This window comes from Tasmannia lanceolata, unplaced genomic scaffold (genome assembly GCF_043159265.1).
Source record: "Tasmannia lanceolata isolate RefF3 unplaced genomic scaffold, GAP_Taslan_0.1 ptg000021l, whole genome shotgun sequence".
In the NCBI taxonomy this organism is placed as follows: domain Eukaryota; kingdom Viridiplantae; phylum Streptophyta; class Magnoliopsida; order Canellales; family Winteraceae; genus Tasmannia; species Tasmannia lanceolata.
Genome location: NW_027518698.1, coordinates 12,444,632 through 12,470,338, shown reverse-complemented (window position 1 = coordinate 12,470,338; position 25,707 = coordinate 12,444,632). Strand labels below are relative to the sequence as shown.

Below are 25,707 nucleotides of genomic sequence, written 5' to 3'. Positions count from 1 at the left end.
AGATGAGATTTTCCTTATTCTTCAAAATAACTTGAGAAAAAATAAAAAATAAAAAGAGATAATGAAAAGTCATTCAATCACTTATCCTGGCCTCAAATTTAAGGGGAACCATTATGTAGATTCTATAACTTGAGAAACAATCAATGGCCGATAAATGGATGGTTGAGATCCACATTCAAGTTCTCTAAGTATGCGGTTAGGATCCTTCCATTAGTGTCGTATAAGATGAGGTTTCTCATGCTCGATCTTCTCTCACGTTCAAGTTCTCCAAGTAAAGAATGAAGCTTCTTATGCTCTTCTCTCACATTAATCTCTTCTCATAATATCATTGCCCTTTCTTTGGTTGTCTTACACGAGGAATTGGGGGTTGAATCTTCTAGACCGTTGGATCGTAAATTTTAGAATCTTATCAGAAAACCAGATACTATTACATACTCTACATCGTCGTCTATTAATTTGAATCTGGCTAGATCATTTACCTAATTTTAGCAAAACTTAGGGATATCATTCTATTTGTTCTCCTGCACCCCATAAATAATAGGAGCGGCCACATAGGCTCACTTTTCAACAGATTTTGTCTTGTTCATTTAATTCATTTGAGATGACTGCACTCTCATGCAACAGCTGGCCCGCTAAATGCCTTCTGCGATGGTCCCTAGCAATTCCCAATCTATACACGTGTAGAGGAATGCTAAAGTGGAGGTGTCCCGTGCAAAAACCAGCCACAAAGGGGGCCACGTTGGATACATGTCAGCCCTATTGGATCCAGATAACCCAACCACATTTATTATTTCTTTAATTTTACATTGTTGGTGCTGTTATTAAATGCAATTGGGCGACATGGATCACATATTCACATGGGAGCATTCTTGTTACTGGTTATTTGGAAGGGCACCTCTCTCTCTCTCTCTCTCATCTATAACACATACTTACCATGTTTCTTTCCATTGTCATTCGTTTTCTTTCCAATAATTTTGCTTAAGAAAACCTTTTCTATGGAGAATTTTAAATGGAATTTTTTCTATGGTAGCATAGCATGGGTGGGGCCCATCATTTTACAACACATGTTTGATGAGCTGAGGTCCATCGGGGTTGAGCCTTTAGCTTAATGGTTTAGACTTCGTTCTCCAACCCTGAGATTGGAGGTTAAATTCTGGCTTACCTGTAGAGAAAGGGTGAGGTCCATCATTTTATTCCCATGCATAGCATGGGTCCACCCTTTTACATCTCATATTTTGATATAGTAGGGCCCACCATCTTCACCCAAACCCATGCATATAGCGGAGCCACCATTTTACACCCATGAATGGACCCACCATCTCTGCCCAATCCATGCATAGGATACGGGCCCATCAATTTACACGGTGTTTTGATAGAGTGCGGCCCACAAACTCCACTGGAACACATGCATCAGTTGGGGCCTACTATTTACCTCATCTCACCATTTCCACCCAAGCCTATCCATTGGGCCCACTATTTTGCACGTCGTGTTTTAATGGGGTGGGCCCTGTTATTTTAAACCCAGCTGAGCTTTTGACTGCTTTCCGCCATATGATTAGAAAGTTGAATGAAGACTCCCTTGAAAAAAAACAGAGATTTTAAAATTTTTCCGGATATACTGTGATGTTTGGGTGAAGGAGCACACACAATTGATGCAAAAGGACATACATGTCTTTTTGGGTTGAAACATGCATATTGTATATACACCTCCAATCTCTTAGAATGTTAATGATAAAAAATACAATTTGTGAGATTGGGATATATGAATTTTGACGCCTGTTTTCTTTTTCTCCATTTTCATCTATTTTGTACGTACATATAATATTGTACGATACTTTGAACAACAATTCTAAAAAGGTAATCTCTTGTATCACATAACACTAGATTTTTGCGTTAACTATTAGAAATAAGAGAGAATATAAATTACCAATGTAGGAACAATGTTGGCAATATGGTATAAAGGATTATAAATTTATATAGCATTAAGTACTGGAACTCCAATTATATGTGTTAAGAGATAAAAGGGCCAAGGAAAATTGGAAAAAGGGGTAGCAAGAACAAAAATGGGATGAAAATATCTTTTTCCTTTAATATTACTTTTAAAATTAATTGCTTTGGATATTAGTCCGATAAATTATTAGAACAAAGATATTGGGAGAAGACTTTAATAGGAGAAGCATATGAGAGGCTCGATCTGTTCCAATTCAACTCAACAAGATGTCAAGGCCCATTTTGTTTTGCATTTCGAGATTTGATATTGAGTTCAAAACTGATTATTGGACCCAAAATTAAGGATTGATCATTTTAGATTTTGAGAATTGATTTTCATTCCAAGTCTAAACACAAGTTTGAGTCCAATAATCAGTTTTTGACTCAAAGTCAATTCTCAAGCTCTAAAACAAAAGGGACCTGTATAATATGAATCTTCCAATTTAGGACTTATTACATGAAAATGACTCAAGAAGGAAATCACTTTTGAAGGCAAATTGTCACCCATTTTTTCTTAACTCGCCATTTGTAAAGAAATTGGCACAACAGTTAAGATCATGTGAGAAATTTGATTTTTTTCATTTCCATGATTGAGTCTACCAAATGAAGGGTTTAGATCATACTAATGTGATTGAGGTTTCTCATGTCCTTCCCTGTTTGGATTGCAAGAATTTTCCAGAAAAGTTTGAAAAGGAAAAAAAAATTCTAAAATTTCTTACTTTTTCACCCGTACAAAAAGACGAAAAACAAACCCTATTCAATTTTTACTTATGAAGGGCCTTCAACTTATGTAGAAATTATATGGTGGCCGACCATGTGGTGAAAATGACAGAGAGAGGAAATCAACCATCCTTGATTTCTGATCCAAGGAAAAGTAAAAAAATAGGGGTTTTTTTTGGATAAAAAATCGAGGGAGGGAGGGTTTTCTCTTCCGACCTTTACATCACACGGTCAACCAGCATATAAAATCTCCAACTTATGATAATATCCTTCTATTATCCATAATCATATCATTTCCCTCTAAATTATAGAAATAAACAATTTTCATAAGCAGAATTTTTTTCTTGCAATCTAGGATTTTTCAAGAAAAGTTCGGAAAAGAAAAATATTCATAAAATTTCCAAGTTTTTATACATGGAAAATATAACTTGAACCAACTCTACTCAATTTTGGGGGCAAGGTTTCTGAGCTATAGCTCAGCCTGAGCAAGCCACTATAAACACACCATCTCCATGTTGTTTGACTCATCCTACACGGATAGGGTGTTCCTGACAAACCATCCCCATACCATAATCCTAATCATTTGATCTATAGGAGTCTAATTTGTAGCCAACCATTTTAAACCTCCACAAATCATAACCGTAACCATAACCTTTAATCCTAACTATAACCATAATCCTAACTATAACCTATAGAATGAATGGGTTGGATGAGTCAAACAACTATGACAGATGGTGTATTTAGAGGGCTGCTTAGGCTCCACGATACCTCAGAAACCTTTTCCTGTTCAATTTTTACTTTGAGGGACATTCAATTTATGTATTTGTAAATTAACCATAATCATATTATTTCCCTCTAAATCATGGATGGAAAAATTTTCCGGAGGGGGGGGGGAATTTCCATCAGCAATGTTTTTCTTGCAGACGAATAGTAAAGCCTCTCGTAATACCATCCCCAATTTATTAGACACAGAATAGAATTCCTTCCTGAGATTTTACTCTTAACAGTGTGGATTAGGAAATAGGAAAAGAGGAAAAACAAGGGTGCAGATAAATTCGCACCCCTGTAGGATAATTCGCGCCACCGTAACATGAATAGGTATTAAAAAGCGTTGAAGTCTGCCACATATGACATACCTTCCTTTAGAGGGTGTGAATTATCCTACTAGGGGTGCGAATTTATCATCGTCCAAAAACAAAAAGGTCGTAAAATAGAAATAAAGTAGAGTCCTTGCCTTCTTCTGCACGAAATTAGATTGGCTATAATTCTATAAATACAACTCATCTCATCAACAAACCCGCATCTAACGCTCTCACAAATCCTCTGTTTTTTTTCCAGTTTCTTCTCTTTACAATCACCACATCAAATCAAGATGACTCACCCAGCCGAGTCCTCAGATTCGTAAGAACTCTCTCTCCCTCTCTCTGATTTTTTGTGCAATCTATATAAAAAAGAGGTGATTTTTTTGGTGGGTTTTCAGGATTTTTTTTTAGCAATCTATGGAAAAAATAGGTGTTTTTTTGGTGGGTTTTCAGGAAATTTTATTTTTGTTGCAATCTATGGAAAAAAGAGGTGATTTTTTTGGTGGGCTTTTTCAGGAAGGGAACAAAAAGGGATTTTAGCACTGCGATCTTGGAAAGGAAAAAGGCGGCAAATCGATTGGTCGTTGATGATGCTATCAACGATGATAATTCTGTTGTATCATTGCATCCTGAAACTATGGAAAAATTGCAGCTCTTTCGTGGTGATACTATCCTTATTAAGGTATAATTTTCATATGGTTCTTGAAAACTAGGGTTTTGATTTACTTAATTTTCATATGATGGTTGAAAACCTAGGGTTCTTGAAAATTAGGGCTTCTGATCTACTTAATTTTCATATTGTTCTTGAAGATTAGGGTTAGTTATTGAAAACTAGGGTTTCTGATTTACTTAATTTCATATTGTTCTTGAAGACTAGGGTTAGGTATTGAAAACTAGGGTTTCTGATTTACGTAATTTTCATATGGTTCTTGAAGACTAGGGTTAGTTATTGAAAACTAGGGTTTCTGATTTACTTGATTTTCATATTGTTCTTGAAGACTAGGGTTTGTCTTGAAAAACCAGGGTTTCTGACTTACTTAATTTTCATATTGTTCTTGAAGGCCAGGGTTTGTCTTGAAAACTAGGGTTTCTGACTTACTTAATTTTCATATTGTTCTTGAAGACTAGGGTTCGTCTTGAAAAACTAGGGTTTCTGATTTACTTAATTTTCATATTGTTCTTCAAGACTGGGGTTCGTTCTTGAAAAAACTAGGGTTTGTGATTTACTTAATTTTCATATGGTTCTTTAAAACTAGGTTTCTTTACGGAATGTATTTTATTTCTAAAAAAGAGGGTTTGGAGGTGCATTGTTTTTCTAGGGTCATTTTGAAAGACTAGGGTTTCTTATTTACTTACTTTTTATATGGTACTTGAGCACTAGAGTTATTGAAGGAAGGTAATTTATTTATTTATTTATTATTTTTTTTGTAAAAAAAGAGGTTTTGGAGGTGGGGTGTTTTCCTAGGGTTCTTTTGAAAAACTAGGGTTTCTGATAATCTGATCTACTTATTTTGGTTTGCGAAAAATTGGGTTTATGAGGAAGATTAATGTTTAAGGGTTGTTGAATTGGGGTTTTGAGCTCTGTTAGGTGTTCTTTTTTGTTTTGTTTTCACCCTTTTTGTTAATCTTTGGTTTGGTTTTCTTAATCTGTTGGAGACTTTAAGGACAGGGGTTTCTAAGGGGGTTTGTGTAGGGATCTTAGAAGCTAAATTTGTAAAGGTGGCTCTTTTCAAGTACAGTTCCAGGAATATTAGGGTTAACATGGGCGATGAAATTCTTTGGTTTCCTGATTATTTATTTATTTTTTTAGATGAGGGCTTTCAGGGTTCTTGCAGGGTAGGATTCCTTCTAGATGCTTTGGGTTTTAGAAACATAGATCTTTGAAGATCCTTTTTAGTTTTTTTGCTTATTGTTACTTTTTCGATGTTTAGGGCAAGAAGAGGAAGGACACTATTTGTATTGCGCTTGCCGATGATACATGTGATGAGCCGAAAATTCGTATGAACAAGGTTGTCCGGTCGAATCTCCGTGTTCGGCTCGGTGATGTGGTGTCTGTGCACCAATGTCCAGATGTCAAATATGGGAAACGGGTTCATATACTGCCGGTAGATGACACCATTGAAGGTGTCACAGGGAATCTATTTGATGCATACTTAAAACGTGAGTCTGTTACATTTTTCATTTTGTTACTTGATGGATTTATGTCACTAACTATTCTTGTGTGCACCTTTTCTCTTTGTGGGTCACTAACAAATTATTGAATTTTTTTTTTCCATATGGCATTATGATTAGTCTTTGTTATATTATGAACTTAGAACTTTTTTTTAAATGATAATTATGAACTTAAAACTTGACCAGATCAGTGATTTTTTTTGCTTTTCGGTGATATGATTTCATTAGGAAGCATTGGTAATATGCTTTTTTCATTGGGTTTGTTGTCTTTGCTCAGATATTTATTTATTTATTATTTTTTTGAATGGTAAAATTCATTAAAAAGACCGAGATGGTCAAAGGATACAAAGGAGAATTACATATAGAAATCAGAGGAAAACAACATCAAGGAGGAAGGAAATCATATTTCTCCACCAACTCCAAACCAAACCCTCTCCTAGCTAGAGAATCCGCCACTTCATTAGCCAACCTTCTAGCATGCTTGAAAGCCACACGATTCTCTCTGATAATATCATAAATCTCATTAAAAAAGTCCACGAATCTCCATGGAAACTTATGAGAGCCCGATAACCACCGGATAACATTAATGGAGTCACCTTCCACCACTACATTATTAAGATGATCCCCAACATGAAGCTTAATTCCTTGATGAGCTGCCCTCACTTCCGCCTCATTTGAATTGGCAATCCCAATAGGACCGGCAAATGACCAAATAACCTCACCTTTGTCATCTCCAATACCCGCCTGACCGGGATTACCTAAGCTTGATATTTATTGGTTGTGGGTTCTCTTTTCTTTTTTGACTATCCATTTAAGAGTTCAAGGCCAACCTCTACATTGGTGGTGTCCTTACATATGCTGTACTTAGTATCACTTTTAAGTGTTACATCTATGTTTGCTAGTTAACTACATCTTAGTTCTAGGCTTCTAGCTTGTTTAATGGAAATTGTTGCCTTCTTCTTGATACATCTTCAGGTTTCTTCAATATTTTCCAGGCTCAAATTTTATGTTTTTTATTCTAACTGCCTAGCTTCCTTTCAAAAATTAGTTTAGCTATGAAATGTCTTTGTTTTGGATCCTTGATTGGAAGCTGCCAGGATCATATTTATCTTGTGACCATTACTAATGATCTTAGGAAATAGTGTTCTGATTTGATCTACAAATTTCAAATGCCTAAATGATTGTATATGAGTAACATATTCAAAGTGATTTCTTATGTGATATGTGAGTTGCATGTATGTGTTCTTGGATCCAACACCATACGGTGACGAAAGAACAAAACTTCTTTAGTAATTAAAGTACCTTATACATCAACCTGATTAGCAGTCCCTAACTTCTATGTTGAATAAATTCCTTTTTTTAATTACCAGTCCTTAACTTCCATGTTGAATAAGTTTCTTTTCTTTTTCTTTATTTGAACATATACATCAACCTTATTAGCAGTCCCTAACTTCCATGCTGATTTAATTCCTGTTTTTTTCTTTATTCGAATGTATACAATACATCAATCTGATTAGCAGTCCCTAACTTCCATGCTGAATAAATTCCTTTTTTTTCCTTTATTCAAACATACGCAAAGAAAAGCTTGGGATGAGAAAAGCCTATAAACAATGTGAATTACACCCTCCAACCATTTTCAAATTCTAATATCATGGTTTGTAATAATCAGTGATTGTGAAAGAGGCTGAGTAAAGAGAGTTGTAAATGAAGGTTCTGTAACTAATTTACTCGGCTTATAAATTTATAGTACATTACTGAAACATTACAATTTTATTAACAATTAACAAAAGAAAAATGCAGAATATGATCCTACATTATCTAGTAATAAACAAAATAGAAGAAAAACACAGAGAAGATCCAGAAAGGTTTAGCTAGAAACAAAATACATATTGAAAGTCATATATGTGGTTCCAACTCATTTACTAGTAACTAGGCTAGATAGTTCCATGCTGAACTTGCGAGCTTGATTTGCTTAAGTTTCCTTTCCTCTAGATTGTGAAATGCATCCACATTTGCTTTGGGAGTGGGAAGAGGATCTGTGTGTTCTCTTAGAAATTAACAAAAAAGCCATGACTGCTGGTGGCAAGCTTTTTTTTAACTAACCAATTGATGTGATCCAAAAAGTCTCCTAAATAGTGATGGTCAAAACTGGATCCAATAACCTATGGATGCTTCGAGTGGATCACCCTCATATGGTCGACCTTTCATGTTCATATCGTGTTATAAAGCTAAAGCTTCAGTTTTGACTGATGCTTGCCATGGTAGAAGGTTCTTTCTTGGAGAATTCTCACATATCATGCACAAGGATGCACTAGGTGTTCGTTTTCAAAAAAAGAAAAAGAGAAAAGGATGCACTAGGTGTTCATTTACTTTGGCTTTCCTTTAGACTCTGTTTGGATGGCACATGCAATGCATCCTCAAGCAATCCCTAAGCAAAAGAATACATTTTTCTTCAACTCTATGGTGCTTGGTTGCCAATGTGGCATCAAAATCCTTGGAGATTACCAGACAAAACAGGTGTGATAATTGCATGTCTGGCATCACTTGGATTTCCATATGAAATAATCCAAAAAAGAAGAAATTTCTAGGTAATCCTTCCCTCTGCTCTCTCTCTAACTCTCCCTCTCCTTCTCCCTCTGCCGGTTAACTTGCATCCAAACAGAATAAAGCACATGGCTTTGCCAGGGTTTTTATTTCATCCAAAATCCTGCCCCCTCCATGGAAAAGACTTGCCCAACAAATGCTTAAGCATCCAAACAGAGCCTTAATGTTATAAACTTTAATCAGTTTCATTAGGAATATGTCATTAGCGATAATAATAAGACAAAAGCCAATAGAGGACTCTGACCAGAACTTTGGCATCAGTGATGCTAGTGCTAAAAAAGTTCAACTAAGGGTGCTTAAGAGGAGATTGGAAATGGGAGCAGGAGTGCACAATGGCTAGACTAGAACCCTACCAAACGTTTGGCAAGGAGCTTAAGTATCACAATATCAGATTGTTTGTGATTGTAGATTGGATACACGTCCAAAAACTTTAAAAGTTTATATTACACTAGTTTATATGTTTGACTTTGTATTTTATAACGTTTGATGTTTAACATGGCCATTGGTGGTTCATACTAAACTTTTAACATTTCTCTGTCAAGCATCTTAGCAATTTACAATTTATGGATTAGAAGTAATGGGTATGTCCAAAATTTTTTTACGATTTTTACGGTGAGAGAAACCTCATTTTATTCTTTTGATTGTCAAGTATTATTAGGAACAATAATTTTTTTGAATGGTATTATTAGGAAAAATAATGTAAAATAATAGTAAACAAAAAATAAGGAAAATAAAATCAAATAAAAAAGGTTTTTTATTATTTAAATTATGCAAAAACATCGTGATTGAATCTATATAGTGTCGGATTTTGAAAATCTCGCAATGTTATGGTATATTTGTTGAGGGACCATCCTGGGTTTCCTAAAGTCTATCAATTATCCTTATCATTTTAGAGATATTATCAAAGGGGATGTCATTTTCAGGCAAGGTTTTCATTGTCATTTATTGACATCATTATTGATGGTCGCCATTATCATCAATGTACCTAATCCATTATACACTTGTGATATAAGGAGTATTTTTTTTTTTTTTTTTTTGAATGGCGTTACATAAGGTGACATCTTGTCACTTAAGTTACAAAGGGCTCACTGTTTGTTTTTAGTGTTGAGACGTTCAATAAGTGAAGTGCATGTGTCATCATACTATTGGTAGGTTATAGGATTTTGAGTTGAATTAGGAGTTTTATTTCAAAAAGGAAAGTGGTTTCTTTGCAATAGGATTAGATAGAGTCCATGTAAAGGGAGAATAAGAGTCCTAATAGTAGGGTAACTAGTCTAATTAAAAGCATTTTATTTAATGCCATGTGGCGTCTTTTTATTTGGCTTTTACTAGCAATGGGCAAGTAGGACTAGGTTTTTGCTCACTTCCTTTGATTTTTATGGGAAGTATTTTGCCAATACATTGTAAAGGCCGACGGCTTTGGCTCCCATGCTTTATGAATTGAATTAACTGAGTTTACATTCCCAAGCTTGGTGATACATTGCAAAGGTGATCATGATTAGTAATTGCCGTCTATTTCTTTACATTGTCTCTCTCTCTCTCTCTCTCTGCATTTTTTCCCCAAAAGTTTGCGACCACGAACCATTTTATAAATCTTCCACCATCGATCTCCATTCCCTTAACTTCTTTTGTTTTAATACTTTTATTTTAAACCTCCATCTTTTTAAACCATCATTACCCATGCTTTCAACCTTAATCCCTACTCTCATGGCTTTTTACGTACCCACGGCAACCTTGCCTTAAACCCTTCCTCACCTATGACTGTCCAAGAACCTATTCCTTCAACTGGTAAACCTTAGTTCTATTCCTTAACCAGCCAATTACCGTAGCCACCTGAAACTGCCCAGGAAATTTAACCCAGGTCTTAGAACAATTTTTACTTACCTGAAATTCCCACATGTCACAGTTTTGTCACAGATCTGTTGCAGATTTTATTTCGGGCTTTACTGCATATTTTTATTACCCACTTTTCTTCTGTTTTTTTATACCTTTTACCAACCTGCTACAAACTGGTCGAAACCTGCATACATGTCCTTAATTAGACCTGCCACTGACCATATGACCTGAACCAGTCCTAAAACTTTACCAGAGACCAAGGTTTTAAATTTCAGTTTGGTTTTGATTTCGGTTGTGGGCATGGAAACGGAAACATTTTGGTATCGGTTGAATTCACGAAAACATATGGAAACATATGTAAATGGTAAAATTTTAAGATGAAACTTTGGGAAATGATAGAATAAGCACAAATACATCACATAAGTAAGAAAGCAATCCATAATGTCTTAATTACATCGAACACCTAGTGACATGTGTTGTTTCACATGTTTGGAACAATAAAGTCAATAAAGAAGTACAATGTAATATAGTATAACAAAGTACAATGACCGGTCTCCCCTCCAAGGGCTCCTACTCTATGTCAATACCACATAGAGTACAAGGTATTATTGATCCCATGCCGATTTGACATCCCTTGTAAGCTACGGTACTTTGCTATGTAGTGATGTTGCCTACCAAATATCATTATTTACATTAATAAAATGAAATGCAAGTTATAACATCTTTCCAATTTTGTCTTTCTGACCATTTCGCTCGAATTTCGGGAATTTTGGTCTGAAATTTCGACCGAAATACTGAGGTGGAAGAAATTCATTGAGATTTCCTTTCGGCGGGGATGGAAAAGGAAACCTTCCGGTCGTTTCGGAAAAATTTCAGGAAATTAAAAACCATGCTCGAGGCCTCATGACCATTGACCTAATTAAACCTGTAGCCTCTTAAAATTTCTGCACTTTCACAGTGCAGTTGCAGTATACTTCCATGGGCTGTTCAACCTGTAAAAATTCAGGCTAGTCCCATATTCTTTAAAAACCCTTTAATCCTCCCATACTTCTCTTGAGCCGATCCAATAACCTTGTCCAACAACTTTTATACAGTTCTCTCAACCAAAATCCTATAACTGTCCCTTTCAGAGCCTGCAACTTTTCCCATATCCTTCTGTATTAACTGCATGTAATCTACATTTAGTTTCTATTTACCAGCGTCCCAGAATTTTACATCAAATCTACTATCCCGTGCTGAAGTTCCTCAGACTGTCAATTCTTTTCCCTTGAACCGACCCCATATACTTTCCCATCAACATTAAGATAGTTCTATCACTCAAAGACTTTTAACTGTCCCTTTTAGAGCCTGCTACAATTCGCATAACCTTTCCTATTAACTGCATGTTATCTATATTAATTCCCAATTTCCCAGCGAACCAGAATTTTATTTCTGATCTACCATCTTGCACTGAAGTTCCTCAGACTTGTCCAGATCTGCCATAGGTATTAAACCTATCACAACAGTAGTGTTTCATAACGTGGATGTGGGTCAAAATGTGGTCGAAGAAATTCCTAGTCGACTTGGCGCAGCGCGGTTGGGTACTCGGTTGACGTGGCTGACTACTCGGGAGAGTCAAAAGAGTTTTTATTGACTCTGTAGGGCAAAACACGGCGGTAAAATGCGGAACGCAGCCAAGGGAAAAGGGAGTCGACTTGGGGGGGGGGGGGGGGGGGGGGGGGGCATGATGGCGCGGGGAGTTTTAAAACTATGCAAAGAGACCAACTGGCTTTGATGGCATTCCTGATTTAAAGGGCAACAATTCCAACCCACCAGTCCCAATAACTGTAACTACTTTTCCTATTTATTTCGTTAGGAGTTTGAAGACCTGAGAGCCAACAGCCTAGATGCGAGTTCATTAATTAGTAGTCCTGATTGCTTTATATGTGCATTATTTCAAGAGTTTTGGGGTACCCTGGAAGAGGATTAACATGTAGCTCATGTATGAATTTTCTATTTTCATAAATCAAGCTAAGCTTGCAACAACTTCTTTAGAATTGGAAAAGCCAGAGCAATTTTTCAGTAAAGAAAATATGATGACATATTACGATGTAAGTGCATATGTTACTTACATTGCTACTATCTATTGGCTGTAGTTTGTCACCCTTAGTTTGATATTTGGTCTTTTTCTCAATTTGTGAGACTCTTGATTGGTTGTACAAATATGACAAACAATGCCAAGATACTCAAGCCGGAGAAGGGAGAATCCAGGTATTGTAGCTCTTGTACCAATTGACGTAGGAAATCTAACTGAAACAATTGAAATCTAGATCAAATAGTTTATAGAAATAAACTAGGTTTTTGGGAACAAGCAACATGAGTTTTGGGGAACAGACTTGGGTAAATTTAAGAACAAAAAATTAGGGACTATATAAAACGTATAGGCAAATCAAACAAGTCAAATTGATATGGTTGGAAATTCCTAAAGTTTTGGGCGGGCAGCCTATATAGCTATAAATTTGTAAGTTCGTGTTTATAATTAATATATTGCCATCTGTATATTGGCATTTGAGCTTCAGCATATCATATGTATATGGGATGAGAGATAACTTTTTTTTTGAACGGCTAGAAAATTTCATAAAAGGACCGAGGTGGTCAAAATACAAGCAAGAGAAAAGCAAAAAGAATAGACAAAGGAGATCGCAAAAAGTGAGAACCAATAAAGGAAAATGAAGAATCAAGAGGGGAGGAAGTCAAACATCTCAAGAGCTTCTACCCTCCAACCTCGCAAGCTTATCCGCCTCTCCATTGGCGGATCTCCGAATGCGACGATAAGATATGCTTGAATTACCAACAATATCCCTAATCTCATCAAAATAATGAACAAATCTCCAAGGGAAGATATGAGAGACTTCTAACAAGCTGGACCCGGATTACCAATACTAGAGCCATCAAAATTAAGCTTTAGAAAACCGCTAGGAGGGGGCTCCCAATTCTCAAACCTGGACAATCATATGATTCATCTCTGACTCCACCCCTTCCATAAATCAAAAGCAGAAGTAAATTGGAATCTCGGAAGAGACTTCACCCAAAAGATAGTTAGAGCTTAGAGGATAAATAAGGGACACTTTTGGCATAACCCTTGAAGACTTCCTTTCCTTCCACAAAACCCACTAGGTATGAGAGAAGCTAAGCACCTTCTCATTTTCCACCTTTGCATGTGGACAACAACACATGGTGAGGAATTTGTTTCTCGCCTTAGCAAAATGTTTGTGTTTGTAGTTCGCATGGGAATTCCCACCTAAGCCCATACACGTTGTCCTCCTCCATCTTCGGTAGCTATACTCTCGACATCCGTCTAACCCTTGCCCTGTCCCCTACTAGAAGCGATGTTGACCTGCCTTAAAGGGTTGTTTTCTTATTTTCCCTTGGATAGGTAAGGGGAGAATCTATATGATTCATTTAGTCTTCAAAATATTGTTAAATAATCTAGTTAACCAAACCAGCCCCACATCACCTAAGCATCTCCAAGTCTCAATCGGAGGAAGAGGACATTAGTACCTATTAGAAGCTATAATGTCACGCCCCAAACTGATATCATGGCTTGGCACTTGACAACGCTGCATACCCATGGGCTCAAATTCCATATGCACGCAAGGCTAACTATCCTTACATTTGCATACAGAGCATTCTAAACATTTTCACAAATAAATAAATCATTCCACTAGAAATTAATTCTCTTTAAAATTCCAAATCACAAATTTGTCTGGCAATACCTGAATAAAAATCCCCACTGCAAGTCTTTCATAGACAAATAACTTAGAGTCAAAATCCTAATCAGTCAATCCACTCACTCCCTGAGGTCCCGCGACGTAATCGGAAATTATTTCTCGGTATTTGAAACAGGAAGAAACAGAGTCAGCTCAATGGCTCAGCAAGTAACTAGCACTATAACAGTTGGATCAAGCATGTGTATACATACAATAGAAAAGAAAACATTTGAAAATGTAGTACGGGTGGAATACAGTTCCGTTAATTTCTGTATGTAGTGCTTTCTTTAATTACTGCTAAAAAAAGTGTTGAAGTCTGGTTTTTTGGATAGATGGTCAATTATGGTTCTGTCATACGATTTGTGCCAAATTTTTGTTTGTAATTCTAGGTAATTGTTGGGTGATGCTGTTTATAATGGTATCATGCTACCTATATTAAAAAAAATGGTATCATGCTGTTTATAATTCGTGTTGTGATGTTGAGCATGAGTTTCCTTTTATCTTGTTGAATATGCAGCTTACTTTCTGGAGGCATATCGCCCTGTAAGGAAAGGAGACCTTTTCCTTGTTAGAGGTGGTATGAGGAGTGTAGAATTCAAAGTTATCGAGACCGACCCAGCAGAGTACTGCGTGGTTTCTCCGGATACTGAGATCTTCTGTGAGGGGGAGCCTGTGAGAAGGGAGGATGAGGATAGATTGGATGAAGTTGGTTATGATGATGTTGGTGGTGTGAGGAAGCAGATGGCTCAGATCCGAGAGTTAGTCGAGCTTCCGCTCAGACACCCACAGCTTTTTAAATCGATTGGCGTTAAACCGCCAAAGGGAATTTTACTCTATGGACCCCCTGGTTCGGGGAAGACATTAATAGCCCGAGCTGTTGCCAATGAGACCGGTGCTTTTTTCTTCTGTATCAATGGCCCAGAGATCATGTCTAAACTAGCTGGAGAAAGTGAGAGCAACCTCAGAAAGGCTTTTGAAGAGGCGGAGAAGAATGCACCATCAATTATTTTCATTGATGAGATTGACTCTATAGCTCCCAAGCGAGAGAAGACACATGGAGAAGTTGAGAGGCGAATTGTTTCCCAACTCTTGACGCTTATGGATGGATTAAAATCACGAGCTCATGTTATTGTTATTGGAGCTACAAATAGGCCCAACAGCATTGACCCGGCTCTAAGAAGGTTTGGGAGGTTTGATCGGGAAATTGACATTGGGGTTCCAGATGAAGTTGGACGGCTTGAGGTCCTTCGTATTCATACGAAGAACATGAAACTATCAGAAGATGTGAGCGAACAATTATGCATAACTCTTTATATGTTTTTTTCCTAAATTGCATCATTCTTTATTTTAATTTTTTAATTTAGTCAAGTGGGTGATTTTGTTCATACATTACAGGTCAATTTAGAAAGAATTGCGAAGGACACCCATGGGTATGTTGGTGCCGATCTTGCAGCTCTCTGCACTGAGGCTGCCCTTCAGTGCATCCGTGAAAAAATGGATGTCATTGACTTGGAAGATGAATCCATAGACGCTGAGATACTTAACTCTATGGCTGTGACAGATGAGCATTTTAAGACTGCTCTTGGGACGAGCAATCCATCTGCTCTACGTGAAACAGTGAGTAAATTTGCGTACTCCTTGTTCATTTTAACTCCGTAACTGAAAATCTCTCGCCTTAAATGAAGGACACTTTCATAATAATCTGAATCCTTGTGTTTGGTGAGCAGGTGGTTGAAGTACCCAATGTTAGCTGGGAAGATATTGGTGGGCTTGAAAATGTGAAGAGGGAACTTCAAGAGGTAATGAATGAAATGGAGACAGGCTTTCACAATCCCATGCTATGTTGCATGATTACGGGTATGAGTATCGGAATCCAACATGGATACCGAGTGTTGGGTTCGGCTAACCTCAGAAAACAGGATTCATGGATTCACAAATATATTTTAATCAATTCTAATTTTAATTGTTTTATATGATAACATGGTTTTAACAGGTAATATATTGGGAATTTTGGTAGCTTAAGTAAAGTATAATGTTTTATTTTCATATAAAATACTTACATTTTTTTTGAAGGGTAAATGAAAAAAATGTGAGTTTTATCTATTCTAATTTATGTATATATATATGTATATTTTATAAAAAAAACCTTACTATTAGAATAGATAAAACTTAAAACATGTGATAATTGTAAATCTGTTATAATATTATTTAGAAAAAGTAGATAAAAGAGATCTAGAAGTGTCCCAGTAAATTCTCAAGTAATAGAATCCAACACTTCCATTTAGAAGAATCCATGTAACATAGATTTTGCTGTGCTGAGGCTCCATAGGCTGTTCTGACTTTTTTTTTCTTGTTATTTTCATAGACCGTTCAATATCCTGTGGAGCATCCAGAAAAGTTTGAGAAGTTTGGTATGTCTCCATCAAAAGGAGTACTTTTCTATGGGCCTCCTGGCTGTGGGAAAACCCTACTAGCCAAGGCAATTGCTAATGAATGCCAGGCGAACTTCATCAGCATCAAGGGTCCCGAGTTGCTTACTATGTGGTTTGGAGAAAGTGAAGCCAATGTCCGCGAGATCTTTGATAAAGCTCGCGGGTCTGCGCCCTGTGTCCTCTTTTTTGATGAACTCGACTCAATTGCTACTCAGGTTTGTTTCTGAATGCACTCGATACCCTAGGTTTAAAATTTCAGCCCTGTTCCAAAATTTTGTAACCCAAAAATTTCGGAAAAATAAAATAAAAATAGAAATAGCCAAAATTTCGGCCGAAATCTGGGCTCGACACTGAAGTCATGTACTTTTGGTGTCGGCGGATTTCGGCTGAAATTTTAAACCTGCCGATACCTTTCTCTTCGCTCGATTAGCCTTGGCTCGTACTTACATTTTTATTTCTTGTGGCAGAGAGGGAGCAGTGTTGGCGATGCGGGTGGTGCTGCTGATAGGGTTCTTAACCAGCTCCTGACTGAAATGGATGGAATGTCGGCAAAGAAAACAGTTTTTATAATCGGGGCTACCAACAGGCCCGATATAATTGATCCTGCATTGCTGAGGCCGGGACGTCTTGATCAATTGATTTACATTCCTCTACCAGATGAGAGCTCACGTTATCAGATCTTTAAAGCAGCCTTGAGGAAATCTCCTGTTTCGAAAGATGTTGTTCTGGGGGCTCTAGCAAAATATACTCAGGGGTTTAGTGGCGCTGATATAACAGAGATCTGCCAGCGCGCCTGCAAGTATGCTATTAGAGAAAACATCGAGAAGGTAAGCTATACTCCTTGCTTTTTATAACTCATAAAATTCCTACTAAAGTTCTTCTATTACCTTTAGTTTTCTTACATGCATTATACTATATTTTCGTAGCTCTGTAAAATTTTCAGTTCAAATCATGAAAAGTTAGGCCATGTCTGGAGAAAGTTTTTTTTTGTTTTGAAAATTAAAAATGCAGTCTGCGTTTGTTTAAAGACCATGTTTGGCAACCATGAAAAGTTTTTCATGATAAATTAGTTTCTCCAAATGGTGAGAGTGGGGTAGTGCGAGTGGGAGAGTCAGGGACTTGACCGGACACAAATGAGTAGAGGGTGAGAAGTGGCTAAAAAATCAGGAAAAGTCCGTCAAAGTTTGGGCAGAGGTTTTTGTTTCCTGGTTTTTCAGGCTGTTCTCACTGTCTCCTTGCTCAGTCCCTGTCATTTCTATCCCTCGCCTAGCCTCCCTCATCAGTGGGTAAGCTAATATTCGTGTCATATATTGCTTTGCCCAAATCGACTGGACTTTATTTAGAAACTCCATGGGTCAGTCATGGATTTGCCCAGTCGACTGGGTTTTACCTTGACAGATTTCCCATCAGTCTTGAGTTTTGTCCTACGAAGTCAATCAAAATGTCCTTCGACTCTCCCTTGAATTAATGAAAAATTGTTTGTCAATTATTTTCTCACCAAAATCACTCCTTTTTTTTTTCTTCTATGGTCGAGTTTCATTTATCATTTGCAGGGTAACACTGATATTTGTAGTTATGGCCTTATGGGTAATTTTGATCTGTTATAAATAAAGGCAACATTGATTGCCTGACCGTCTTGCAACCATGGAAGTGCAAATTGTGCCTGGTGAAGGGTCACGAATATTCATGCCTCGATGAATTATGGGTTGCCTAAATGTCTAGACCCCGTATGTGCCCCTGCCCATTACCACCGTATTCTGTTTGAAGTGGTCAGTGGTTGGAATCAGTCTCTTAGTAGGGTCCACCATTGATGGCCACAGTTCAAAAATTTGTAGCAATTGTGATACTAGCCAACTGATGATTGGCCTACAAATCTACGTTTAATTTTGTCGATAAATGCAAACTAGCTGTTCTTGCACAACATATCGGTCACTCCTGGGCATGAGTGTCTTACAAAAACGACCTTGGTGTACACACACTATGTACAATATAAACTAAGATTATGTTTTTCCATTTGCAGGATATAGAGAGGGAGAAGAGGAGGCAGGAGAATCCTGAAGCCATGGAAGAAGACGATGCCGAGGAAGTTGCAGAGATCAAAGCTGCCCATTTCGAAGAGTCGATGAAGTTTGCACGCAGGAGTGTCAGTGATGCAGACATCAGGAAGTACCAGGCATTTGCGCAGACTTTGCAGCAGTCTCGGGGATTTGGAAGCGAGTTTCGATTCTCTGAGCGATCGGAGAGTGGAGCAGGAGCGGCGGCTGGGTCGGACCCATTTGCGGCATCTGCTGGTGGAGCAGATGATGATGATTTGTATAGTTAAGTTATTTTTAAGTTGTTGGCGTTATGAAGTTACATTTACTCTAATCTTATTGCTTCCATGCATGACAGTTAATTTTATGCCCAAAAAACTCATGCGAGGGTGGATGACCCAAAATCTTTTTGCGGCCATTTTCCTCTCAAAACCATCCAAAAAATTATCTGGTTGAAATGTTATTGGTTTCATAACTTGGTTGTAGTATTTATTACATTTGGATCTGCAATGCCATCTTTTGTTTCTTCCTCTCTCTCTCCTCTTTCTAGTAATTCCTTGTGGCTCATCTGGACTGCTGATCGCCTCTCTCTCTCTCTCTCTCTCTCTCTCTCTCTCTGTGTCGAAAAATTGAAGGGTTTAAAATTCACTAATAGGCGTGTATTTTGCTCGATGAAATAAATGGTTTGAGTTAGGGCTGCAACAGGGTTGGGTTGGGCAGGGGTTTTCAAAACCCTAGCCCAACCCAGGATCCCACTATCTTAGCCTTGACCTGCTCTGACCTTGAATCAGGCCTAAAATCCTCAACCCAATGCCCGCCCTGCAGGGCTGCTCAGCCCTTGCCTGCCTTGATTGGGCCGAGCCGGGCTGAGCTGGCCCTGATTGACCCTAGTGAAAGCCATTTTGCGGCTGGCTTTTGAATGTGAGAAAAGCCACAATCTGCCACATGAGGTGAATTAAATGAATGAGACAATCTGCTAAGAAATCAGCCTGTGTGGCTGCTCTCTCACATTGAAAAGCCAGCTTTTGGGAAAACATGGTACTGTTTTGGGAAGTATATATCTTCATAAAACAGTACCTTTGTAAAGAGTTTAGCCCTATCTTCATAAAACAGTACCTGCGTAAGGAGTTCTGCCCTGTTTTGGGAAATATATATCTTCATAAAGTGTAAACAGGGTTGGATTGGGCCGGGTCAGGCTGGCCTGAGTTATGAACCTTGAGCCCGACCCGATCCTGAGTCAGGGCCTAAAAAATGAACCCAAGCCCGCACTCAGGGTTGGAAAATCCAGCTCAGACCCTGTTCGGGCTTGGGACGGGTCACTGTTCACAGGGCCAAACTTGCACCCCTAGTTTGAATCAAGGTGTTAAATTTCGGTCCGAAATTTGGTATTAAGCTTCGAAATTCCGAAATTTTGGACAAAATTTTGGCCAAAATTTTGTAACATTTAATTTTTTTTTTAAAAAAAATGCCATTTTCTCGGACCGAAATTCCAAAATTTCAAGAAATATCAAATTTTGGGAAATTTCGGTTTCGGTCCCCACAGAAATCTGAAATTTAAAACCATGATTTGAATCATTGAGCAGGTGGCTACAACTTGCTCAATTTTTTCCTTGGAAGAATACGTGGATTCATCAAATAAGACCCAGGATAACTCGTTCTGAGTTTGGGTTCATGGATTGAAGTTCACAACTTTCATATGTTCCTGGGTCCGGCAGCAGTAATAGTTCAGGTTTCTCAGTCTGAGTTTGGTTTGCTATAATAACCAAGATTTTAGGTTTTGTTTCAATATGCGTTTCAGTCATGATGAAAATAAAAATATTTTAGGTTTTGCTTGAATTTTTGAAATTATGAAAATTATGAAAACATAAAATATCACATAAGCTGAAAAATCACAAAGTACTTTAACAACATCGTACACTTAATGACATGCGCGACATCCTTAAAACCATGGTTATGACTCCAATATAAGGCTTATGATAACCATTCAAAATTTCCTCGGATCCTAATGGGTCTGTTGGCTTGGGGTCTTAGTTTTACCCAGGGTAGGGTCGTGAGGAAAGAATAGAAGAGAAGAAATAGGGAGAAGCGGGGATGTGGTATAGGTTGAATATCAGTTTAAAAGTACTCTCCACTCCGCCCTTCCCTTCCCTTCTACTCCACCCTATTCGAGGTAAATTAATCCACTAAAGAGAACATACCCAATATATAATGAAGGTGGGAAGTGGAGATTTTACTGTAGAAAGTCGAAAATATATATAGGCGTTCGAAATAATATAGTCGAATGTCGAAAATGGGCGAAGATGTTGGACATTTCCTCATATTTGGGTTTCCAAATATAAAGTTTCCTTTTAAGATTGGAATTCTAAGGTTGTGGCTTTGCATTCATCAATATTTCATCATGTTTTGGCAACCCTTCATGTTTAGCAATGTTTGAAAAGGAAAGTAACTCAAAATATACTTTCTATATTCATGGGAAAGAGCCAAAACGAATTGGGTAAATTTAGGAAGTTCTATGGGGACTTTTTACTTATATAAGGAGACCTTTGGTCCCTCTTACAACACACCTTGACCTTGAGATCTCATAGAAAGAGAGTTCTTCTTTGAGAGGTTTCCCATAGACCATTTGGCGTGGAGGTAAGAGAAGAATCAAAGGGCGTTTCTGAGCCTCTCACCGTGCTCGAAAAAGCTACAAGGATCGTCGGATTACACGCCTTCAAGAACAAGCCATGGCACAAGGTACTACAAACCCATCTTGTTTAATTTCGAGTTTTTCTTTGTTTTCAATGCCAAAGACCCAAAGGGATCACTAAAGTAATGTTATAAAATAACAGAAGAATCACTTAGCTTTCATGTCAGTTTGTAATACACTATTTTTCGCAAATTCTCACGAACGTTGTTGCGATCCAGTTCACAATACGGTATGTCATCGAGTGAACTACGACACCACGTGTTGGGGGTAAAAATTGGCATTCACGGTACCGACCCTCAAACCCCTTCTCCATTACTCAACTGGATAAATACAACCCCCGCAACAACACTCAGTAACGAGCATTGATTGAACCTCCTTGATACTTCTCCCTTGACCGGTACCGAGCTACCAGGGAAATCAAATGCAATGGTGGGGATCTCGCCCCCAAGCGACTAATCCGGACGGCCGTTACATGTAAGGCGCGGCTTTTGAATTCAAAACATCCCGCCTAAGTCACTATCTAGGATCTCCGCCCAGAATCATCGGAAATCATATCTCCACGATTTTATTCTCCGGCCATCACGCTCCATGTGGGCTAAATCAAAGGTATGATTGATATCTTCACAATTTGAATCTCCAGCCATCACGCTCCACGTAGGCTAAATCAAAGGTATGATTGATATCTCCAAGATCGTGGATCTCCTCCCCTATAAAAGGGGGCTACGCACTCAAGAAAAAGGATTCCCTTCTCCCTCTTCTCCTTTGGTCTGGTAACTTGGCTTAAACTCTCTCCCATTCCCCGTCCATTGTCTGTGATCGCCCATCTCTGACTTGAGTGTCGAAGTGGCCGTCCGGAGCCACAACTCCGGGCCCACTGATGCTTTTTCTGTGAGCGCAGGATTACAGGTTCTGCGAAGCTAGTTCATGCAGTCCGATTTTAGGCGTCATTAGATTGGCGCCATCCGAGGGACCCGACTATGCCAAAGTTGAAAGCTACCTCCTAACTTAACGGTGGAATGGTTACGAGAAGCCAAGCAAGTCAACGAGACCGCGAGCCACCGGAAGAGATGGGAGAGATGGTTACTTCCGGCGACACTCCGGTAACAATGACCGTCTTTAACCAACTCACGCAACAACTGGGAAGCGTCGCGGCCGCCCTCCAACAAGTACTCCAAAGGATCCCTCCCCAACCGGCAGCGCCACCTCCGCCTGTAAACCCGACCTCCGCCTGTAAACCCGTAGGGCAAAGGAATTCATCCCGTCGATATTTCAGAGGAGCATGGATCCTCAGAAGGACGAAATCCCCGGAGTTAAAGACCTCGCCAACGTCAACAAGGGTCTGCCTCAATCACCAGCCCGCCACATGACCATCGTCGTGATGATTGGCATCGAAGGGGTGACAGCTCGATGATGGAATCAGCGAATCTAGCCCATCGAAACGACAATCAAATACCTCCGCAAATAAGAAGCCCGACGAAAAACATCTAGGCAGAAGAAAACCCTACCATCATGACTGATCTCCAGCGTCAGATAAAAGAATTTCAACAACAAATGAAGGCACCATGTGATCCGGACCTCATGGGGGAATGGGATAGTGAGATCGCTTCCCCGTTCATCCCAAGAATCGCCAATGCCATCATCGCTACAAATTCGGATATGCCTCGGTTAGACCTCTACGACGGGTCATCTGACCCTCTTGAGTTTCTCCGAACCTACCGCTGTGCGATGGTAATCAGGAATGCTTCAAACGCCATGATGTGCAAAGCCTTTTCCGCCTACCTAAAGAAAGACGCTAGCAATTGGTACAACCGATTAAAGCCCAACTTCATCGAGTCATTTCACGAGCTGGGAAAGGAGTTCTTCGCTTACTTCATTAACAGTCGGCCCCAAAAGAAACCGCCCGACGCTCTTCTGGCTTTACGACAAGGAAAGGACGAAACATTACGAAAGTTCATCGGTCGGTTCCGAGTGGAACTTATGGTTTGCGCCGCACTCCGCCATGCCATCCGAGACAGAGACATGAAAGTCGCCTTGAGCGTAAATCCCCCTCGCGACCTCCAAGAACTTATGGCCACTGCGGATAGATACATAATTAATGAAGAGGGAGTTGGAAACCACCCGAGGAACCAAAAAATGAAAAGATGACTCTAGGGCGCTACAGAGTCATAAGCAGGCAAGACACAATGATCGACAGAATCGTTGCGCCCCAAATCCCCAGTTTGACAGGGTCAACTACACTCCATTGAACAACACCATCTCAAATATCCTATAAGAAATCCGTGATAGAGAACCCATAAACTGCCCCGATAGAAGGAGAAACTCGGGAAAAGGTAAAAGCTCTAACAAATATTGTCGTTTTCACCAAGATCATGGGCACACCACCGACAATTGCTACCATATGAGGAATGAAATCGAAAGACTCGCGGGAGTGGGTCGGATTGACTGTTACCTTCAAAATCCCCCATGGAGCCAGCAACGACCCTGATCCGAAATACACCGGCCGGACGAACATCGTCGCTCACCAAACCACCTTGCAGAAAGCAGTAAGCAAAGAGCTTCGGATCAGGAGGAAGCACCTAAGATCACCAGAAATATTGAAACCATCTATGGAGGTCCGGCGTCCGGAGGACCGACCGACGAAGGACGCGCCTTTTATGCGGGACAAATCAACTCCATAGAAAACCCCTCCAAGAAGTCAAGAATGGACCCAACTACCAGTGTGCCTATCACCTTTACCGAGGCAGATTATGGAACGATAGATCGACAAATTGATAACGCGGTGGTAGTCCGACTCACCATCGCCAACTTTAACGTGGGACGGATCTTGATAGACACTGGAAGCTCAGTCAATGTCCTCCATCAAGACGCCTTCGCCAAAATGGACATCAGCAGTGATAGGCTGGAGCCTATTGACTGGTCCATCTACGGATTCTCCGGAGGAGAAGTTTAGGTGCTAGGAAAAATCACACTCCCCGTAACATTTGGGGCTCACCCGACCCAACGCACCATCATGCAAACCTTCGTAATAGTTCGCGTCCATTCCACTTATAATGGAATCATCGGAAGGCCAGCGCTGAATGAACTAGGGAGCAGTGGTTTCCACTGCCCACTTGAAAATAAAGTTTCCCACAAAACTTGGCGTAGGAGAGGTTATCGGCGACCAAGAGAAAGCCCGCGAGTGCTACGCCGCTCTGTTGAAAAAGAAAAAGGCCTCCAAAGAAACCTTCTCCATAGGCGGTACTAATCCTCGAGTTGAGGTAAAGCAAGGAGAGTCGGTCGAAGAACTCACGAAAATACCTCTGTTCCCAGGTGCCGACGAACAAACCGTCCAAATAGGTTCTCTCCTGTCAGGTAAGCTTAAAACTGACATCGTCAATTTCTTAAAGACTAATTCAGATATCTTGGCCTGGTCCGCCTCCGATATGCAGGGAATTCCCTCCGATGTAGAGGTCCACAAACTGAATGTGGACCCAAACTTCAAGCCGATCAAGCAAAAGAAACGCAATTTCACTGCCGAAAGACAAAAGTACATCAAGGAAGAAGTAGATAAACTCCTCGATGCTAAATTCATCAAAGAAATTCACTACCCGGAATGGCTGGCCAACGTTGTGATGGTCAGAAAATCCAACGGCAAATGGCGAATCCTCATAGATTTCACGGATCTCAACAAATCATGTCCCAAAGATTGTTACCCGTTACCGAGGATCGATCACCTCATTAATGCCACCGTCGGGCTTGAGATGTTGAGTTTCATGGATGCCTTCTCCGGATACAACCAGATCCAGATGTACGGTCCCGATATTCCAAAAACTTCCTTCGTCACTGATCAAGGGTTGTTTTGTTACGAAGTCATGCCTTTCAGCCTCAAAAACGCTGGCGCCACGTACCAACGTCTCGTCAATAAGATTTTTGCCGAACAAATAGGGAAGAACATGGAAGTATATGTCGACAACATGCTCGTTAAAAGCCTCAAAGCACATAACCACATCGCTGACCTTGAAGAAGCCTTCGCCGTACTCCGACAGAACCGAATGAAGTTGAACCCTGCCAAGTGTGCTTTTGGGGTTACCTCCGAAAAATTCTTGGGCTTCATGGTTAGTCAGCGAGGAATTGAGGCCAATCCCGAAAAAATAAAAGCACTGTTAGAAATGACATCGCCAAAGGAAGTCAGAGATGTACAAAGACTCACCGGCAGAATCGCGACCCTCAGCAGGTTCATGTCTAAATCTGTCGAAAGATGCCTGCCCTTCTTTAAAACTCTCTGAAACATGAAAGACTTTCGATGGACAGAGGAATGTCAGACGACATTCGACCAGCTAAAGGCATATCTCCAAGCGCTTTCGCTACTCTCAAAGCCGGTACCGGGGGAAGATCTGTACCTGTACTTAGCAGTCGGGCCCG

The 25,707-nt window shown here is 39.4% G+C and overlaps 2 protein-coding genes across 2 annotated transcripts; both read left to right on the top strand.

Moving 5' to 3' along the window:
* The first annotated feature begins 3,950 nt into the window (after positions 1 to 3,950).
* Positions 3,951 to 19,151, top strand: LOC143855536 (cell division cycle protein 48 homolog). Its single transcript, XM_077365688.1, has 9 exons — positions 3,951 to 4,110; positions 4,308 to 4,473; positions 5,723 to 5,951; positions 14,670 to 15,436; positions 15,548 to 15,769; positions 15,880 to 15,951; positions 16,518 to 16,799; positions 17,052 to 17,411; positions 18,605 to 19,151. The coding sequence occupies exons 1-9, from the start codon at positions 4,082 to 4,084 to the stop codon at positions 18,905 to 18,907; spliced, it is 2,430 nt and encodes an 809-aa protein (XP_077221803.1). The 5' UTR covers positions 3,951 to 4,081; the 3' UTR covers positions 18,908 to 19,151.
* A 3,664-nt stretch (positions 19,152 to 22,815) lies between these two features.
* Positions 22,816 to 23,451, top strand: LOC143855473 (uncharacterized). The gene has a single exon (XM_077365590.1). It carries the CDS (start codon positions 22,816 to 22,818, stop codon positions 23,449 to 23,451), a length of 636 nt encoding a protein of 211 aa, XP_077221705.1.
* Positions 23,452 to 25,707: the final 2,256 nt, after the last annotated feature.